At 37.4% G+C, this 17,801-nt stretch overlaps 1 protein-coding gene across 2 annotated transcripts in view; it reads left to right on the forward strand.

The window, feature by feature from the left end:
• Positions 1 to 297: 297 nt before the first annotated feature.
• gpam (glycerol-3-phosphate acyltransferase, mitochondrial) overlaps positions 298 to 17,801 on the forward strand; it is a 29,522-nt gene continuing 12,018 nt past the window's right edge. The window contains exons 1-12 of one of the 2 annotated variants that reach the window (XM_044102643.1): positions 298 to 506; positions 2,797 to 2,927; positions 3,076 to 3,195; positions 4,894 to 4,967; positions 6,531 to 6,644; positions 7,662 to 7,793; positions 7,873 to 7,972; positions 9,580 to 9,716; positions 9,794 to 9,893; positions 13,889 to 14,101; positions 14,914 to 15,027; positions 17,500 to 17,585. In XM_044102643.1, the coding sequence (XP_043958578.1) occupies positions 2,844 to 2,927; positions 3,076 to 3,195; positions 4,894 to 4,967; positions 6,531 to 6,644; positions 7,662 to 7,793; positions 7,873 to 7,972; positions 9,580 to 9,716; positions 9,794 to 9,893; positions 13,889 to 14,101; positions 14,914 to 15,027; positions 17,500 to 17,585 (1,274 nt within the window). In that variant the 5' untranslated portion in view covers positions 298 to 506; positions 2,797 to 2,843. The remainder of the gene's footprint in view (positions 507 to 2,796; positions 2,928 to 3,075; positions 3,196 to 4,893; positions 4,968 to 6,530; positions 6,645 to 7,661; positions 7,794 to 7,872; positions 7,973 to 9,579; positions 9,717 to 9,793; positions 9,894 to 13,888; positions 14,102 to 14,913; positions 15,028 to 17,499; positions 17,586 to 17,801) is intronic. The other variant, XM_044102644.1, reaches the window with a different exon arrangement.

The following is a 17,801-nucleotide window of genomic DNA, read 5'->3' on the forward strand; positions in this document are numbered from 1 at the left end:
TGTCATTTTAAATTCAATTCAAAATACTTTATTGACCCCAAAGGGATATTAAACGTTGTTGTAACTCATTTAATTGAAGAGTTATTGTAGATAGCAATGACCATAGAAACAAGCTTGGTAATAAAATAATATTTGGTCTGGTACCAAATATTACCTGTCTCACTGTCAGACAGTGAGAAAAGGTTTATATTTTATTTTTATACAGTACGTAAAAATCAGTTTTCGACTGTTTCTACTGTAAGTGCTTTTTTTTTTTTAGCTGGCACAGCACTGACCCCTAGCGGCAGTCGGCGCTAGTGCATGACTGCTCCTAAAACGGCTACCGAGTGGTGTGCTCTTGCCTCTTGTCATACATCCCTTCCCGTCGGCGCTGCGCTGTCCGTTCCTCACAATTTAAGCGTGTGAACGACTGCTCCGGTTGGTAAAACGCTCAGCGACATGCCGGTTTGTGTTTTTTCAACGAGCTTAATTTTTGAAATATGACTCAGCGTAAGAGAATAACCAAGGTAAGTCGTGGGGGGTTTTGTTCTCGCTAGCATGTTTTGTTGTAGCTAACCTTGATGCTAGCATCCACAATCCCAATGCTGGGGAAGAGATAGTAGCCGGTGCAGCTCGTGTATTGTCAAAGGCACAATATATGTATTGAAGCGCCGGTTCATACTACGTTATTGACACGGTTACATGATGCCTCTGAATTTACAATCCAGTCATTATGATGGACGGATCCTCATTTTTATTGGTCTTACTGATAACTTAATGTAATGTTTAGACTTTGCCTGATTAAGCTGTTTAAGGATTTCCCCCTTGAAGCTCAGCAGCAGCAGCAGCATGCCTTGCAGAGAGCTACAGACTGTGACAGAAGAAACTGCTGAGGTTACGTTTAAATAACTCTGCGCATACTTGAGTTTTCTATCTGGAGAAGCGAAATTACAGTGCGGTGAGGCTAGCTTGGTTTGTGCTATTGTTGTCTGCACTGCCCATCTGTCACAAAGACCTCTTCTGTTTGACCTGGTTATTACAGACAGTGTGAGACGGATTAACCCAGTGGTGTGCATACACGGTATTTACAATATGTGCTCCTGTCTGCATGTTCTCGCTTTAAAATGTATCTATTTTAATTAGGTATGAACAGTACATCATTTCTCTGCTGATTTAAAGTTTTATTTTCCACCTTCCTAATGACTCACATGGTCGTGATTGGTTATTTCAGGCCTGCTTTTGTATTGAAATTCTTCATTCTTCATTCTGCCCGCTTTTACTTGTTACCTAATCCCTCCAGATTCTTGAGCTTGTTGCCCAGTAAACTCACCCCATCTGCAGGACTACTCTCGGTCACTAGGCTGTTTGAAAATCCAGTTTCCCTTATCTGCATTTGCATTACTTACTAGGATCACTGCGCCTTAAAGGGACTGCAGCTCAGAGTGCTGTTAATCCATTGGTGGACAGTCTTAAATAGACGCAGTTTATCTCACCTCTGACACACACACTATACAATATTTAGTAGCTTTACACTCATTCATAAAGTGACTCACTGACCTGGTTCCCATTGTACCGTTGTTGAATCTCTGCTTACTTCATGCTACCTGTGTTCTCTCTTAACTTGCTGGGGCAAGTTGTTTTTTGATTAGTCAGAATGAAAACCACATTTATTGTGAAACGGTTTCCTGTTGCATCATACTCTGTTGGATATCGCAGGTATGGACAAACCTTTAAATGAAAGTTTGAATCGTTTTTCTGGAACTCAGAGTATCCCGGAAGAGATCCAACAGTAGCATCATTTTTCCTGTAAATCATCCGTTTGTATTCTCATCATCCATCCATCCATTTTCTAACAGCCTTGTCCCTAATGGGGTCGGGAGGGTTGCTGGTGCCCATCTCCAGCTGACGTTCTGGGCGAGAGGCGGGGTTCACCCTGGACAGGTCGCCAGTCTGTCGCAGTCTTCTCATCAAATTTCTCAAATTATTGAATAAAACCCTTTTGAAAATTAACAGAATTTTAAGCAGTTGTAACTAGGCCTGTCACAATAATCAATAAATCAATTAATCACATGATAAATTAAAACAAACTCAATAATTTCCATTGCCTTGATTTATCATTTATCTGTTTTTTTTCTCTCTTTCAACCAAAAATTGGATTATGAAAGTCTTCAGTTTGGTGCTTTGGTCTCAACTAGCCCTTTTTTGGAAGGATGATTTTGTTTGCCAAGACTTCAAAATACATTTTATTTGTTATTTTGTTAGTTTATTTTGTATATTTAAAATGTCTTTCAGTTCCAGTATAAAATGTTAATTAGAATTTAAAGTTTATTAATCTTTGAGAATGTATTTTTGTATTATTATGCTATTACCATTTTATTACTTAAAAATGGTCTCAAAACAACAATATTATTGTTTATTGCAATAACGTTTGGAACAATTTATCGTCCAGCAGAATTTGTTATGACTTAGTTGTAACTTAACAAAATGTGGGAATGTTGCAGTTGTACAAATAGTTTTGCAAGGCATTGGGACGTTTAAAAAGCACATCCATGTTATGTAATTTAGTTTATAAAAAATTTAGAATAGAGGCTCAGATTTTTGTGTGCGCATAATTTAATTGATGTTATGCTCAAGACAAATTCTTGCAACATGAAAACAAATAAGTCAATGAGACCTAAGTGTGAAAACATTTAGGTAGGAAATGAAATCAGGTTTTATTTGGAGGTGAATTTGTGTCCGAGTTGAGGGAACATGCAGACTCTTCTTCACAGAATGGGTAGGATACTCTCAAGGCTGATGTTTGTAAAATCCCCCCAGCTTGCCAGCATCTGGTGCGTGTGATCTGTAAGGAGGCAGCAGCGAAGATGGAGCTGTCCGACGGCTTGTTGCTGCCGGTAAGCAATGGAGAGCAGTGGTGCAACCACTGGAAACATCCTAACGAAGACCCTGTAAGTCAAACGTGCAAATTAATTGTACTGCTGTATGGAATCACCGCTACAAATTAGTCCATATGTTGTAAATGTGGTCCTTTTGAAGTCTGTTTTAATGTGCTCTGCTTTCATCCTAACTGAGTTTTCTGTGTGGCTGTGTTTCAAGGACCGCAGCACCAGTCCGTCAGTCCTGCGCTCTGGTGCCAGGATGTGGAATGAGGGCCTGCTGAACAGAAAGCGGCCATTTGTGGGCCGATGCTGTCACTCCTGTACACCTCAGAGCAGGGTAAAGTAAAGTCCCTCTCCTGCTGCAGTTTTTCTTTTCTGGACTCTAATTCACATGTGTCAAACTCAAGGCCCGGGGACCAAATCTGGCACACAGTAGTTTTTTATGTGGCCCTTTAGACTCCAAATCATATCAATAAGACCTTCCAATTTTTCACAAATCTGCAAAATTTTAATTAATTTTAACAAATCCCCACATTATTTCCGATTTTTACTGCAAAGTTTCTCAAGATTTGTCAAAAACATTGGGTTTAAGTGACTGGTGGCTTAGCCTTACCTGGTGTCAGGTTATAGTCCATGACTGATACGGCCACTAATAAAAAGCCTCTTTCAACATCATACACTTCTGCAAATATTGTAAAAAATCCTTACAAACATCTCTAAATTAGCATCACAAAATCTGTCATTTTGAATGCAAAAAACACCAAAACAATCACAAAATTATGGAGGAACAGCAATTTACTGATATTTTAACAGTTTAATTGGTTTTAGTTATACATTCTTGTGCAACTGTCCCTTTAAAAATGCTCAGATTTTGGATTTGGCCCAAAATGAAAATGAGTTTGGCACCCCTGCTCTAATTGATCCCCTTGAAGACATTCGTTTTTCTAATGGTGAATTGTAGAGAGAATGATAGGTATTCAGTTGCCCTTTCTCAGGAATAAAATCATTAAAAATCCTGACGTTAATAACTGCTGTGTCACTGACTCACCTTGACATTTCCCTGTTTCCTTTTCTTTCAATGTGTCACATTAAATATTTGCACAGAAATGTGTGAGCTTCCTCCTGCAACTGTAGGTCAGACATGAGGAGTGCTTGAACCATTCAATGTGTTTTAATAAAATTTAATTTAATTAACACCTTATTTGATGGGGTGTGCATAAGAATAACATGACTCTGTCATAAACATAACAGCTGTCATGAAGATGAAGGAGTCTTTATGAATGCTTTTGACTGCTGTCATGAAGTGTCATTCGGTAAATAATGACACTAAGTTACATTAAAAGTCCATTAAACTTGTCAGCTTCACATTAAAAGTGTCATTATTTACAGAGTAATGCAAAATCGACACTTTAAACAAACTTTTAATGTAACTTCGCATTAGAAGTGTCATTATTTACCGAATGACACCTTATGACAGCAGTCATAAACATTCATAAAGACTCCTTCATGTTCATGATGTTACATCATTATGTCAGTTTTACGCACATAAAATAAATTTTATATGATAAAGTTGGGAAGTAGAAGAAAAATCAGGAGAAGTTCATATATTTTATAGAAATGTGCCAAAATGAAAGCCGTAGAGAGTTTGTAGTTTGCCACAAACTTATAGATGGCACAGTGAGAGATGGTGTTGGCAGCATCATGCTTTTCTTCAGCAAATGTTTGAGAAGGATGCAACTAAATGTAGAGCAATCCTGGACGAAAAGCTGTCAAATGATTAGAGCCAAGGTGTAATAAAACACTGCTGCAATAAAATAATACTACATACCACAATATTTTAGGATTTTATGCAAAAAAATACATAGAGATACATTTATGTTTGTAATCATATTGTAAAATAAAAAAACTTGAAGAGTATAAATGCTTTTGCAAGACTATACATTTTGACCAGATTAACAGTGTGACAAAATCAATTGAGATCTATTCATCCGACTGAAAGGAATACAATTTGCTAGATCTTATTTCTTCTTTGCAGGAACAATTGTTCCACCCCAACATTCCAACTCTGGGCCTTCGTAACGTCATCTACATCAACGAGACCAACACGAGGTAAACAGAAGACAACCTCTGTCTTCTACTAGTTAGCAAAGTCAGAGCTACACTCATTTTTATTTTTAGCTGCCCAGTACCCTCAAAAGGAAGAACAAACTCAGGTTCTGGTAGAAGAAGTTAATCTGTTGGCGTTGGATGTCTTTGAAATGCTTTTGCAATAAATAATCTAATCAGTACATTTCAGGCAGGTGCTGTGCTCCTACACAATGTGTGTATAATGAATGGCTTCAGGTCAAATGGCCTGATCTGTGACACAGTGGAAAAGTGGATTTATAAATTATTTAACGTGTTTGTCAAGTGACGCTGCAAACATGCAACCGCCTACGAAAGGAGAACTTAAAAAGTTCAGCTAAAACCTCAAACAACTTAAACATACACTTGGTGTAAATATGCATAGGCCTGTCACGATAACAAATTTTATTGCCATAAACATTAATATTGTTGTTTTGAGACCATTTTTAAGAGATCAGTAAACTTTAAATTCGAATGAACATTTAACAGTGGAACTGGAAGACATTTTAGATATTAAAAATAAATAAATAAAACAAATAAAATGAATTTTGAAGTCTTAAACAAACTTTTCCTTCAAAAAAAGGGCTAGTTGAGACCAAAGTACCAAACTTAAGACTTATCATCCAGTTTTTGGTAGAAAGAGAAAAAAATAAATAAATGATTCGTTTTATTCATTTACTGCCAAATTACATCAATCAGTCTCCCCAGTTTCTTGAGGATTATTGTGGAATTTCACATAAAATCAACAGATCCCAGCACTTTTTTTTTTGCAGAACTTTCTTACTTGTTCTAAACAGACGTCTCAGCCTTAATTGATGTCAGATTATAGTCCATGATCTGTACAGCGAGTAATAAAAAGTCACATTTACTGTCATATATAGGTACAAATATCGCAAATATTTATTAATTAGTACCACAAATACTTTGAATTTTTTTTTCCCCCAACATTATCTTTATTGTTTTTTCAACAATGTTTCCAACAACATACAAGACACAAATGTGCTCTCACATTAAAGGAAAAGTCCAGGGTAGTTAAATTAATGTCCAACATTCAACTTGTCAATGCTTTGAATTTTATTGCAAAAAAGACACAAAAAGTTTCACAAAATCTGGGAGGAACTGAAAAAAATGTTCAATAATATTATTTAATTTTAATAATTCATTGATATTTTAACAGCTTGTGAACCAAGTTTTATCAATACATTCTGGCACAATCGGCCCTTTAAGAGCATTCATGATCTTGATTTGTCCCAAAGTGAAAATGAGCTTAACACCTGCGTACTAGGCCAACATAGACCTCTGTTAGTCTTAAATAAATATGCTGGTTATGTTTGTTTTGCCTGTATTCTATGGGTGAGCGCATAATACGCTGGAAGAAAGTGAATATGACTAACGCTATTGTATTTGCTGACAAAGCTGGGTGCCAGTTATTGATTGTATCTGCTAATGTTAAATCACCAGGATATCCCTGCGTGTATTTTCAGCACTTTTACGAGGGGTAAAAGAATGATGCCTTGTGTTTTGGTCTGTCTTTGTCTGATGCTGCAGACAGCGGGGCTGGTTGGCACGCAGGCTCAGCTATGTGCTGTTCGTTATGGAGAGAGACGTCCACAAGGACATGTTCACCAGGAATGTGGTCGACAAAGTGCTGAACAGCAGCAGGTGGGGGTCGACGTGACCTTTTTTAACCCTTTATGTTCTAAATTTACAATCTCTGCCTGGAAGTTTTTGCTCATTTTAATTGTATGCAGTTCTTCAAATGTCCTGTGAGTAAATAATTTTGTCCATTTACCCATAGCAACTGGAACATTCAATGTTTGGCAAGTTATTTTTGCAATTTACCGTCTATTAAAGGAGATCCCCTCTGATTAATTTCACTCCCTGCTACGGCGGGGGTGAAATTACCGTAATAACCTGATATTGGCTGGAAAGCGCAAATCCATTGGAATTTTTCAGATGGCGCAAAGTGTGGTGGGAATACGGTACTGCAAATTTGGCTGGATTGTCGCTGCTCCGTTTAGGGCTTAAACCGCAAGTGTCAAACTTGAGGCCAAATCTGCACCGCAGTAGCTTTTTATGTGGTTTTTTAGACTCCAAATTAAATCAATAAGTCCCTCCACTTTTCCACAAATCTACAAAATCACATTTTTTTCCAGATTTTTACTGCAAAGTTTCTCAAGATTTGTCAAAAACATTGAGTTTAAGTGACTGGTGGCTTAACCTTACCTGGTGTCAGGTTATAGTCCATGACTGATACGGCCACAAATAAAAAGCCACGGCCAACATCATACACTTCTGCAAATATTGTAAAAAATCCTTACAAACATTTCTAAATTAGCATCACAAAATCTGTCATTTTGAACGCAGAAAACACCAAAACAATCACAAAATTGTAGAGGAACGGCAATTTATTGATATTTTAACAGTTTAATTGGTTTTAGTTATTCATTCTGGTGCAACCGTCTCTTTAAAAATGTTCAGATTTTGGATTTGGCCCAAAATGAAAGACACCCCTAAATTAGAGAGTTAAGGGACAGAAATTATATTTGCTTCACTGATTGCTGCTCATGGAAAGTCAGCGTAACAGCTACTGTGAATGCAAAATGTATAAAAGAACAAAGAGACACTAGATGTTTGATGATTTTAGATGTTTTTGTGATCTGTGTTTGTAATCTGCAGGGTGGAGTCTACCATTTCGAAGGTTGCAGTAGAGTCGGAGGCTGCGGTCAGCCAGCCGGTCAGTAAAGTGAAGCAGAAAGCCAGAGCCGTCCTCCAAGAGATGGTGGCCAACATTTCCCCGCCGTTCATCAGGTTTCAGAATCATTCTGTTTTAAAAAATAAATAAAAAACAGGCTTGTTGCTCCATTTTTACTTTACTTTATCCTTTCAGGCTGACAGGGTGGGTGCTCCTCAGGCTGTTCAATGGCTTCTTTTGGAGCATCCAGATTCACAAAGGACAGCTGGAGATGGTGAAGAAAGCTGCCTCAGAGGTTATTTTCTAATTTACTTAGTGATGTATATATTTACTCGTCCTCATCATTGGGCTTCAGAGGAAGTTAGAGTACTGCATCCAACTATATATGTGCAGAGTCTTTCACAAAACAGTTTCAGACTTTCTTTCTCTATGAAGGTTGGGGCCTTCATTTCTGTTTGTCCACTGTTCATCCATCATACTTATATTTTAAGCTATGATACTTTTTTTTTCTCTCCCAAATCTGTTTATTGTTGTGACGGGGTTCTCTTATGATTTAGTCAAGCATAATGACTAGTCCAAGTCGGAGATTGTTTTTAGAGGATTTTATTCAGCATCAGATCAACAGTCTCACCTCCAGCGTGAGTCTAGGCACAGACTGCCTGCCTGTGGCACAGAGCCCTGCTTTTAAAGCCACAGGCTCCGCCCACAGACACTCCAAACAATCAAGAACTAAACAATTACTTCCAACTCAAATTAAACTCTTAAAGTATACAAAATAATAATAATAATAAGAATAATAACAACAATAACAGAAATGAATAAATAAACTTGTAAACAAAAATACAATACTCAATTTGATACAAAACACCTGGTACTAATCTGATGCCATCATGCAGTCATCATGTGGCTGCCTCCTAGCAAGCCACCATCTAGAAAAAAAAAACCCTACTTGAAAATAAAACCAGGAAAATGTTTGATTCTGAAAATAATGGATTTAGGATGAATGTTTAACTGAAATAGGAACGCCACGTGTGCACCCACGATGAGCCGCCTCAGTTTAACCTGCAACAAAAAAGTAAGTTAGTGATTGTGTGTATATGTGTGGGCGTGCCTGCATAACTGACATGGACTCTAAATATGTCCTAACTCATGACAGCTCCTCCGTCACAATTGTCTTTTACATTTCAGAGACATACAGACAAGTAACTCACAAGTGCACCAAACATCTAACAAAACCAAAAGAAAACACATTAACAAATTAAACATTCAAGGCGACAAGCATTTGTTGATTACAGTGAGACAAAATATTTAAGTTTGTTATCTCAGGGGAGTATGTTGAGACTTAGTCCAAGAGATTTAATCACAGTCCACAAGCTAGGTATGAGGTGATGGCATCGTCCTCCCTGGTTCTAGGCATCCCGACATCAGTGTTTTAGTTTCATACATTTTTGAGCAAGTGAGTACATTTGGTATTAACATGAAGATAACAGACTCACAGCCACTATAAGAATAAAAACATAAGCAAAATTAGCCAGAGTACATTCAGTCAATACTCATTATGAGTATTCAAATTTTCCAAGAATAGCAAAAACTTTTCCCATATCTTTTTGAACACATAGTATTTACCCTTAATCATAAAGGTGAGTTTCTCCAAGGCAAGAGAGCTTGATAATGTAGAGATCAAAGTTTTTAATTGGAATCTGGCTACAGATTTCCTAAGCTACGATACTTTTAAAAGGACTGCGTAAACTGAGTCTGCAGAAGCAATTCTGAGATAAAAAATGCCTGATAAAATTATCCCTCTGACCCACATATGCAGTAGTTGTTTGTAATTTATTGTTTTCTGCAAATAGATACAGTTTTTCTTTAGTCAATCTTTTTTTTTTTTTTTGGTCTTTTCAGCGAAAACTGCCCATGGTCTTTCTCCCAGTCCACAAATCCCACATCGACTACCTACTCATCACTCTGATTCTGTTCTGTCATAACATCAAGGCGCCCCACATCGCGGCTGGAAACAATCTCAGCATCCCAATCCTCAGGTAAACAGCTGCAAAGCCTCGTATAATGTTTGACCTAACATACCAACAAAATTCATCTCTTTTCTCTTTTTTTTCAGCACTGTGATTCGTAAACTCGGTGGATTTTTCATTCGGCGGAGAATGGAGGAGACAGTGGATGGAAAGAGAGACATTTTGTACAGGTCGCTGTTACATACAGTAAGTCGTTTTTTTCTTTTTATACAATGAGATGCTGATGTTTTTGCTTCTCTACTTTTCTTTCATTATTTCAGCGCAAAATTTCTTCTTATTCAGAAGTAGGCCTGTCACTTTAGCAAATTCTTGGGCATGGTAAATTGCGCACAAAGGTTATTGCGATAAACGATGATATAATAATGCAAGAACACATTCTCAAAAGATCAATGATAAAACATTTAGCACTGGAACTGGAATACATTTTAAATATCTGAAATAAATAAACAAAACAACAGAAAAAGAATAATAAAGTCTCAAAAAAAGGGGCTAGTTTAAACCGAAGCCCCAGACTGAAGACTTTGGTCATCCAGTTTTTGGCGGAAAGAGAAATCCAATAAATCATTCAAATGGAAATTATTGATTTTGTTTAAATTTCTAATGCGATTAATTGATTTATTGCATATTGTGACAGGTCTAATCAGAAGTTATTCAAACCTGCTAAATTTGCAGTCAACATTGTAAAATGTCCCTCTGATGTTATTTTGAGTAAATTTGATCCTGGCATGTGAAACCTTCTGGGTCGAGTTATGCATCTTCTGACTTTTTAATTTAAGGCTTCGTTTTCAGATCTCCTGATTGGTTTACGAGCTTCTGTGACCGCAGACGTCCATGCTAGCTCAGGTGGTTAAATCGACCTCCGTGTTTTACCTGTAAACCATCATATAATGCAAGTTTCAAAGCTTTTATGTTTCAGCGCCTTTCAAACAGGTAGAAGGTTTTGGGTTTCTGTGTGTGGATGAAAAGCTTTCTGGGAAATAAGAGAGTCTATTTAAGCCAGATCCTGATGGAGAATCTTTTTTTGTTCAGCCAGATAATAGAGCTTTGCAAATTTCTGCTCAGAAAACCTGTTTGAGCTCCACAGTGAAGGAGAAAAAGCGTACATAAATACTTTCTAAACGCTTTAAGAAGCTTTAAATGACAGAAGCTTTCAAAAGTAAAGTGAGCTTTTTTGTATTTTCTCACATTGCAGCTAAACACTTCAGATGTCGAAGAAGAAAGTATAAAATAAAATGTAAAAATATGTAGAATGGCGTGTGCCTGTGTATTAGGTCTCTGTAATCTGACATAGGGTTGTTGTAAACTAATATTAATATTCGTAAGAGAATAATTGATAGATTATTCTTTAATTGAGTAATTGGATTTAAAAAAAATGTAGAAAATATTGGTAAAGCTAACATAACAGCTGTGTTGCTACCAGATATTAACGTCAGTCCTATTTTTCATATTTGAGCATCCCTAAGAATTACTTTTCTGTAGCTTAGAAAATTAACCTGTAACAATATTAGCTCACTTTTTAAGTTAACCTGAAGAAAAGTTACATAAACATCTGAAATTATATTCAGTTTAACAAGAAACAGCCAGGCTTACAAATACTCTTATTAAAAAAAATGTCTACTTTAAGTTTTAATTTATGTATTCATAGTCAGTCAATTTAATTGATGAGCTTTCACTTTGTCCAGCCATTTATAGTTTTTGTGTTTATGTTAGTGACAGGATCTGAGACCTTTATTTGTCACAGAAACACATCTACCAGCCATGTATCGCCACGATGAGCTCCGCCAGCCATTTGTGAGACCGGGATGAAATGAAGTTAATTTTCCGGTTCACCTGTAAAGCTATGCTAACGTTAAGCATCTAAAGCACAGCCGCCCGTCGTGTTCAGTCTATCCGCTTACCTGTATAAATACACCCGCCGCGCTCTTCACCACCACTAGGCAGCAGCTCTCAGAGGAGGAAGGCTGCCGTACTCCAGCCATCACTCCAGTCAATTTCAGGATGTAATAAGAACACGGACATTATCATGAATCACTAAAATCTTCCCATACCGAACTTGAAAATTGGGTGTTTTGCTGCTAACATGTAGCTTTTGTCAACAATTCAAAGGGGAAATGAGAGTGTTGCGCAACATAATCAGTCACCGCGACACGGTGCTCTAAATAATCAAACATAATTGAACAAAGCTACCAGGCAGATAAATTTCCCTCGATTAATTTTAATAATAGAGGTACTTGAATCATTCAAGGAATCGTTTCAGCCCTAATCTGACACCTTAAAATAAAATCGAGCAAGCAGCTGCCTTCAATTGCAAGTAGAAAGCTGGTGTTTTAAGAAAACAATAAGAAGCTTTTTTTCACAGTTCACTACAAGGCATGCGTGGGACGCATCAAACATGGAAGAAAGTTCTCTGGTCACATGGGTCTGGATGCAGAATGCTCCCGGCTCCGGAATGCTGATTCCGGCTCATCAACATTCCGGCTCATGAGCTGGAATGTTGATGCATACTTGGTACTTGGGCAGGAAATAACTCACACCATTGGGTTCACACCATTTCCATTTTGGCACATGGTGGTAGGAGCATCATGCTGTGGGAATGTTTATCTCAGGAAGGCTCATCAGAACTGATGAGACGATTGTTTTGAACTAAACCCAAGTAATTTTGCAATGCTAGAGGGTACAAGATTTGCTGCGTTGGAATTGTTTTCATAAAAACATATTCATATACTGTAGTGGAGTGGCCTAGTCAAAGTCCAGGCTCAAATCTGCTTGAAAACTGGTGCTTTCTATCCAACCTGACTCAGTCTGAGCAATTTTACAAAGTAAAAGCTTTTAAAATCAACTTCAACTTCATAGCTATGTGCTACTTTGTATTGTTCTCACTTTAAATCACAATAGAAAACACAGAATTTAGGAACGTAGCAAAATGTGATTTACTTCAACAGGTCTGAATACTTTTGCACTACTTTGTAAATTATTTTGATGTTTTTGTTTAACTGCTGATATTTAGCTAACAAAGTTTTAAAACTGAAAAGTCTGAAGAGTGCAGCCGAGCTGACTGTACACGCCGTCTGTTAGGTAAGAGTTATCTGCAAGACGCATAAGCAGCTGCTCAAAATGACGAGCACCAGTTTTTGTTTTTTTTGTTGAACTCACAATATAATACAGGTTTTCCACAACATTTGAAATGTTGTCAAGCAGAATATCAGATTTCACAGGGAGAAATGCAGAAGCAGTGAAGACCCAAATGGCTCCCGTAGAGCCTGGATGTTCTTTCTCTTTGCAGTTTGAACTCTGTGACCTTATCTATGTTATATTTCAGGAAACAAATTCTCTTCTTAAGAGACAGCTGTGTGAGTGCTAAACCTAGAGGGATATGGTTACGCTGTGTGGCTGCGACCTGAACATGCCTGGGTTTAAAGGTTGCATTCAGGGATTATTTTTCTTACAAACTAAAGTTGCTTTCACGCTGCAGCTCCAAGTGACCCAAATCCAATTTTTGTCCAATCAATTTTTTTTTTTTTACTGTGATTGTTCACACTTCCAAATATAAGCGGCCTGTATGTAATCTCCAGTGTGAACTGGAAACGGCCTGAAAGTGTCCTGCACGCACAGTAGAGGGAGCAATGACGGCACACAGAGAGGGTCCTCAGTAAAAAAGAAGTTTGCGGAAGTAAACATCGATGCTAACGGTGGAGCATAGTTTACAATTTTGAAGTTATTGTCCGACCGGAGCCAGTATATTAACAACTTAATCCTTATCCTAGTAGTTTGTTGTTTTTCTTCCCACTTAAGCGTAAGCGTAGGAGGACGCAAAATAGTGACGTTTGTCGAGTATAAATGACGTTCCGGTGGTATGAATGCGACCTGGCTGTTCAGATTCAGGTCACATTTGAATCTCTTAAGTGTCGGATATCCAAGTGGCCTGGGTCGCATTCGAAACAAAATTCCACCTGTGTTGTTCAGACGGTCATGAAAAGATCAGCTACAGGTCGCATTAAGGGGAAAAAATCAGGCTGCAGTGCGAACATCGCTTTGTTTACACTCATTATCTCTGGATTAATTTCTGTTATTCAATGGTAAACGTTTTCACCTCAAGTGTTTAATGGTGGACGCTGCTTTTTGTCGTCGACCTTTGGCCCACTGCTCTCACATATGCACTATTTGTTTCAACCCTCCTGCAGTACACAGAGGAGTTATTGAAGCAGCAGCAGTTTTTGGAGGTCTTCCTGGAGGGTACGCGGTCCCGCAGCGGTAAGCCGTTTCCGCCCCGTGCGGGCATGCTGTCCATCGTGGTCGACACGCTGCTCACAGGGGAAATCGGAGACGTGCTGGTCGTGCCAGTTGGCATCTCGTATGACCGCATTATTGAAGGCAACTATAACAGCGAGCAGCTGGTAAGCTCTTGGACGATGCCTGTGTTCCTTGCTTTGGCAACAAACATTTATTTAGCTCTGGAAAAAAAAAAAAAAAAGAACCCCATTGAAAACCTGATGGTTATTCCACCAAATATTGATTTCTGAACTCTTGCTGAGTTAAAATATTAGTATTGTTGTTTTTAATGAATATGAACTTGTTTTCTTTGCGTTATTTGAGGTCTGAAAGCTGTGCTTCTTTTTGGTTATTTTCTGCAAATAAATAGTACATTTTTGTGTGGAATTTCAGTAGTTCATAGAATAAAATAACAATGTTCATTTTACTCAACTATATATCTATAAAGAGTGAAATCAGAGAAACAGATCATTTTAATTGGTCTATTAATTTTTTCCAGAGCTCTACATTTATGTATATGTGTGATTAAAAGATGCAAATGTTTAAATTGCTTCTTAAAAAGAAAAATAGTGGTTTTATTGCCCAAAATACAAAAACATAACTTTCCCTTACTGTAGATATGATCATCTGTAGCAAAGGATTCATCTGCAGAAAAAATAAACACTTCTAACATCAAAATGTGAAAAGCTCATTCCTTTTAGCAATGTAGAGTTAATCTGTTGATTGTTTTTCAGATAATCAATTAATTAATAGATTTTACAGAACAAATACATATCTATATTTTTTAAAGAGAAAAATACGGTTTCTTGCTAAATGTATTCCTTAACCCGTCTTTTGGATTGTTGTTTGTCTGTCTTTTTTTAAAATTTCTAATCTATGATTACCCAATCCAGATTTTAATTACTTAATCTTTTTATTTGTTTTTTGTGTTCCTCAGGGTAAACCTAAGCAGAATGAGAGTTGGTGGGGAATAGCATGTGGAGTGTTTCGGATGCTAAGGAAAAACTACGGTTGTGTTCGAGTTGATTTCAACCAGCCCTTCTCTCTAAAGGTGAATCTGCACCGATGGAGCTGCTACTGTTGTTGAAAATGTGTCCAAAATACTTCAAATTATCTATTTTAGTGCAACAACGTGTTATCACACTGAAAGATTTAGTAAAAATCCTCATTTTAATTTAAGTATTTTTGCTCGGTGGTGAAAGAAATTCCTCGTAATGTTACTGGGTACCAGAATAAGGTCGTAATATTATGAGAGTAAAGTCAAAGTATTAGCAGAGTAAGGACACAATATTGCAAGGAGAAAGTCACATTATCACAATAAAAAATATTTCTTTTGAAGAAGAAAGCTTCTTTAATAGACATTTGTTTGCACAGTTGTTTCAAAGTTCTGCTACTGATAACAATTTCCTTATTTGTAAAATCAATACCTTAACCCTCTGGGGTCCAGGTACATAAGGTCATTTTTGACCAATTTTGATTTTACCCTAAAAGAAACCATAATAATATATATAATATTGCCTCATGTGGTATAATTTTTTTCAGGACAAGCTGAACTTTATGAATTTACACATAGTTTTTTACTTTTGGACATACTGTGGCTGCATTTTGGACCTTGAGTCACAGAAAAACAAAATCCGATTTGAAAAAATAAAAAAAATGTCACTGTGAAAATGTCAAATATTCACAAAAAATGTTTTTTATAATTTAGAATTACAATATATACTGTAAATTTCTTAAACTGATGTAAAAATATTGCAAACAACACAGTTTTACAACATTATTAGCATGAAAATAAAGGCAATTCTTCATTCGTTTGTATGCAATTTTTGAAAAAACATCATAAGTCAAAACAAGATGACAAAAAAATTATAATTGTTTGGGGGAACAAGGTAAAAAAAGGTCTTTTGGAATATAGGAAAAACCTTGGCTCCCGGGGATAGCCGTGGGTGTAAGCTGTTTACTACTAGCTGCTGGGGGAGCGGCTCTGCATCACCCCGTAGTGATCGACTCCTTGCAGCTGCGCAGTGCCGCATAACTTATAGTGCAGCAGGGGAATGCCGCCATTCCCCTGCTTGGATCTCTGAGCATCTGCCTCTCAGACTGCCAGAATCTCATCATACTCTCAGTCTCTGATACTCTGTCAGTTGCTAATAAGAACGATCGATCTGCCATCGTCATCATGTCAATCCTCACTGCGCTCAGATTGCGGCTTCGGGTTTCCCCTCTTCGTCTTCCGGCACAAAACAGAGCGCCACTGCCTGCTGCGCGTTCATTCTTCACATAATCCTTTATATACAGAACAGAAACCACTAAGCTAAAAAGAAATTAGTTAGGGATGCCACCGATCGCCCCGATATCTTTGCATCAATTTTGCGATCTCACTGCCTATGCCGCTACTCCGTTTCCGCCGCTACTCCGCTTCTCTTTCACCGTAACTTGAGCAACTTTACTCCGTTTCTTAGCAACAAGATACAGCCCATAATTATTTGTTGAAGATGTGCGATTTCCAATAACAAAGGAATCTAATGTTGCGTTGCTTTTTATGCTTGAAGCTCATTTCCTGTCACGTTCCTAGAAAAGCCCGTTTTTAACATTTCTGACATTCGGAAAAATATGGTTTACTTATTTTAGCATAACTCCGTTTTTACTTGGCCTATTAACACAATTTAAAAACTGGTGTGTAGCTTAAAATGTACACTTTAAGCACAAGTTGAAAGTGAGAATGGGGGAGGTGGAGTCTTGCTGCTACGTCGATGCAAAGCAGACATGTAAAAAAGACTCGTATACGCGTCCATGGACTCCAGAGGGTTAAAAACTTGAAAGATGCGCAACTTTCTTCCTTTTATTTCTCATAAAACTATTACTTCATATCCTAATATTTTGACCTTATTCTGGTATTATTACTAATAGTAAGTCATAATATTCCCCTGAATATTTCACATAAAAGAAAAGACTTTGAAGCATTTTTTTTATAATTCACTATTTATTTTTTAAAAATTGGCAAAAAATAATAGGATTTTTTAACTGTATGTGAGTTTTTCTGGAGCATATATATGATGTGAAACACATGCCCTGTCTTCAAAAAGGGAAAGACAAGTACACATCCCTTTAAAAAAAAATAGATGCTTATCTAACTTCCCCAGTATTTTCAGTCAGAGCAATAGCTAAAAAATTGTAAAAAAATAAAAAATAAATAAAACATTTAAAAAGGCTGGATGAGGACCCACTTTTTATTATTTTTCCATTGATCAGTAGGTTGGGATGCATGCTAGAAAAAAAGAAATCTGTCCTACAATCACAAATATAAAGGTAGAGTTTTCTGAAACTCTGCAGAAACTTTAACTGGAGCTGTGTTTCTCTAAAAGCGTACTGGTCTCATGAGGCAAAGCAGAAACTCTTCACACTTGAAGTAAACAACGTTTACTGTTAAGCATTTCAATGAAGTATTTTAAGATCTTGATTCAGTGCGTCAGTCATTAATTAAAAGTCCTAAAGCCTTGTGTGTCTCTGTTGTTATATTTAGGAATACCTGGACACCCAGAGGAGCCGTCATGTTCCCCCACCAGTGTCCCTGGAAAAAGCCTTGATGCCATACATCATTTCTGCACAGTAATGCACTTTTCCTCATCCACAGTGTTTTTATCTGTCTGCCGTTAATGCAGAAACCAGATGTTCCTTCGCCCGAGATGCGACAGCCTTTATGTCCAAAGCTAATTTCTCCCTCCTGCTGCTTCACAGCGGCGTCTGTCATTTGACATCTGAGATCTGAGCCCTCGACTTTCCACTGGGAGAGGTCACTCCAGTTCATCTTAGTAAAACAGAGAT

This window comes from Gambusia affinis, linkage group LG20 (genome assembly GCF_019740435.1).
Source record: "Gambusia affinis linkage group LG20, SWU_Gaff_1.0, whole genome shotgun sequence".
NCBI classification, from domain to species: Eukaryota; Metazoa; Chordata; class Actinopteri; order Cyprinodontiformes; family Poeciliidae; genus Gambusia; species Gambusia affinis.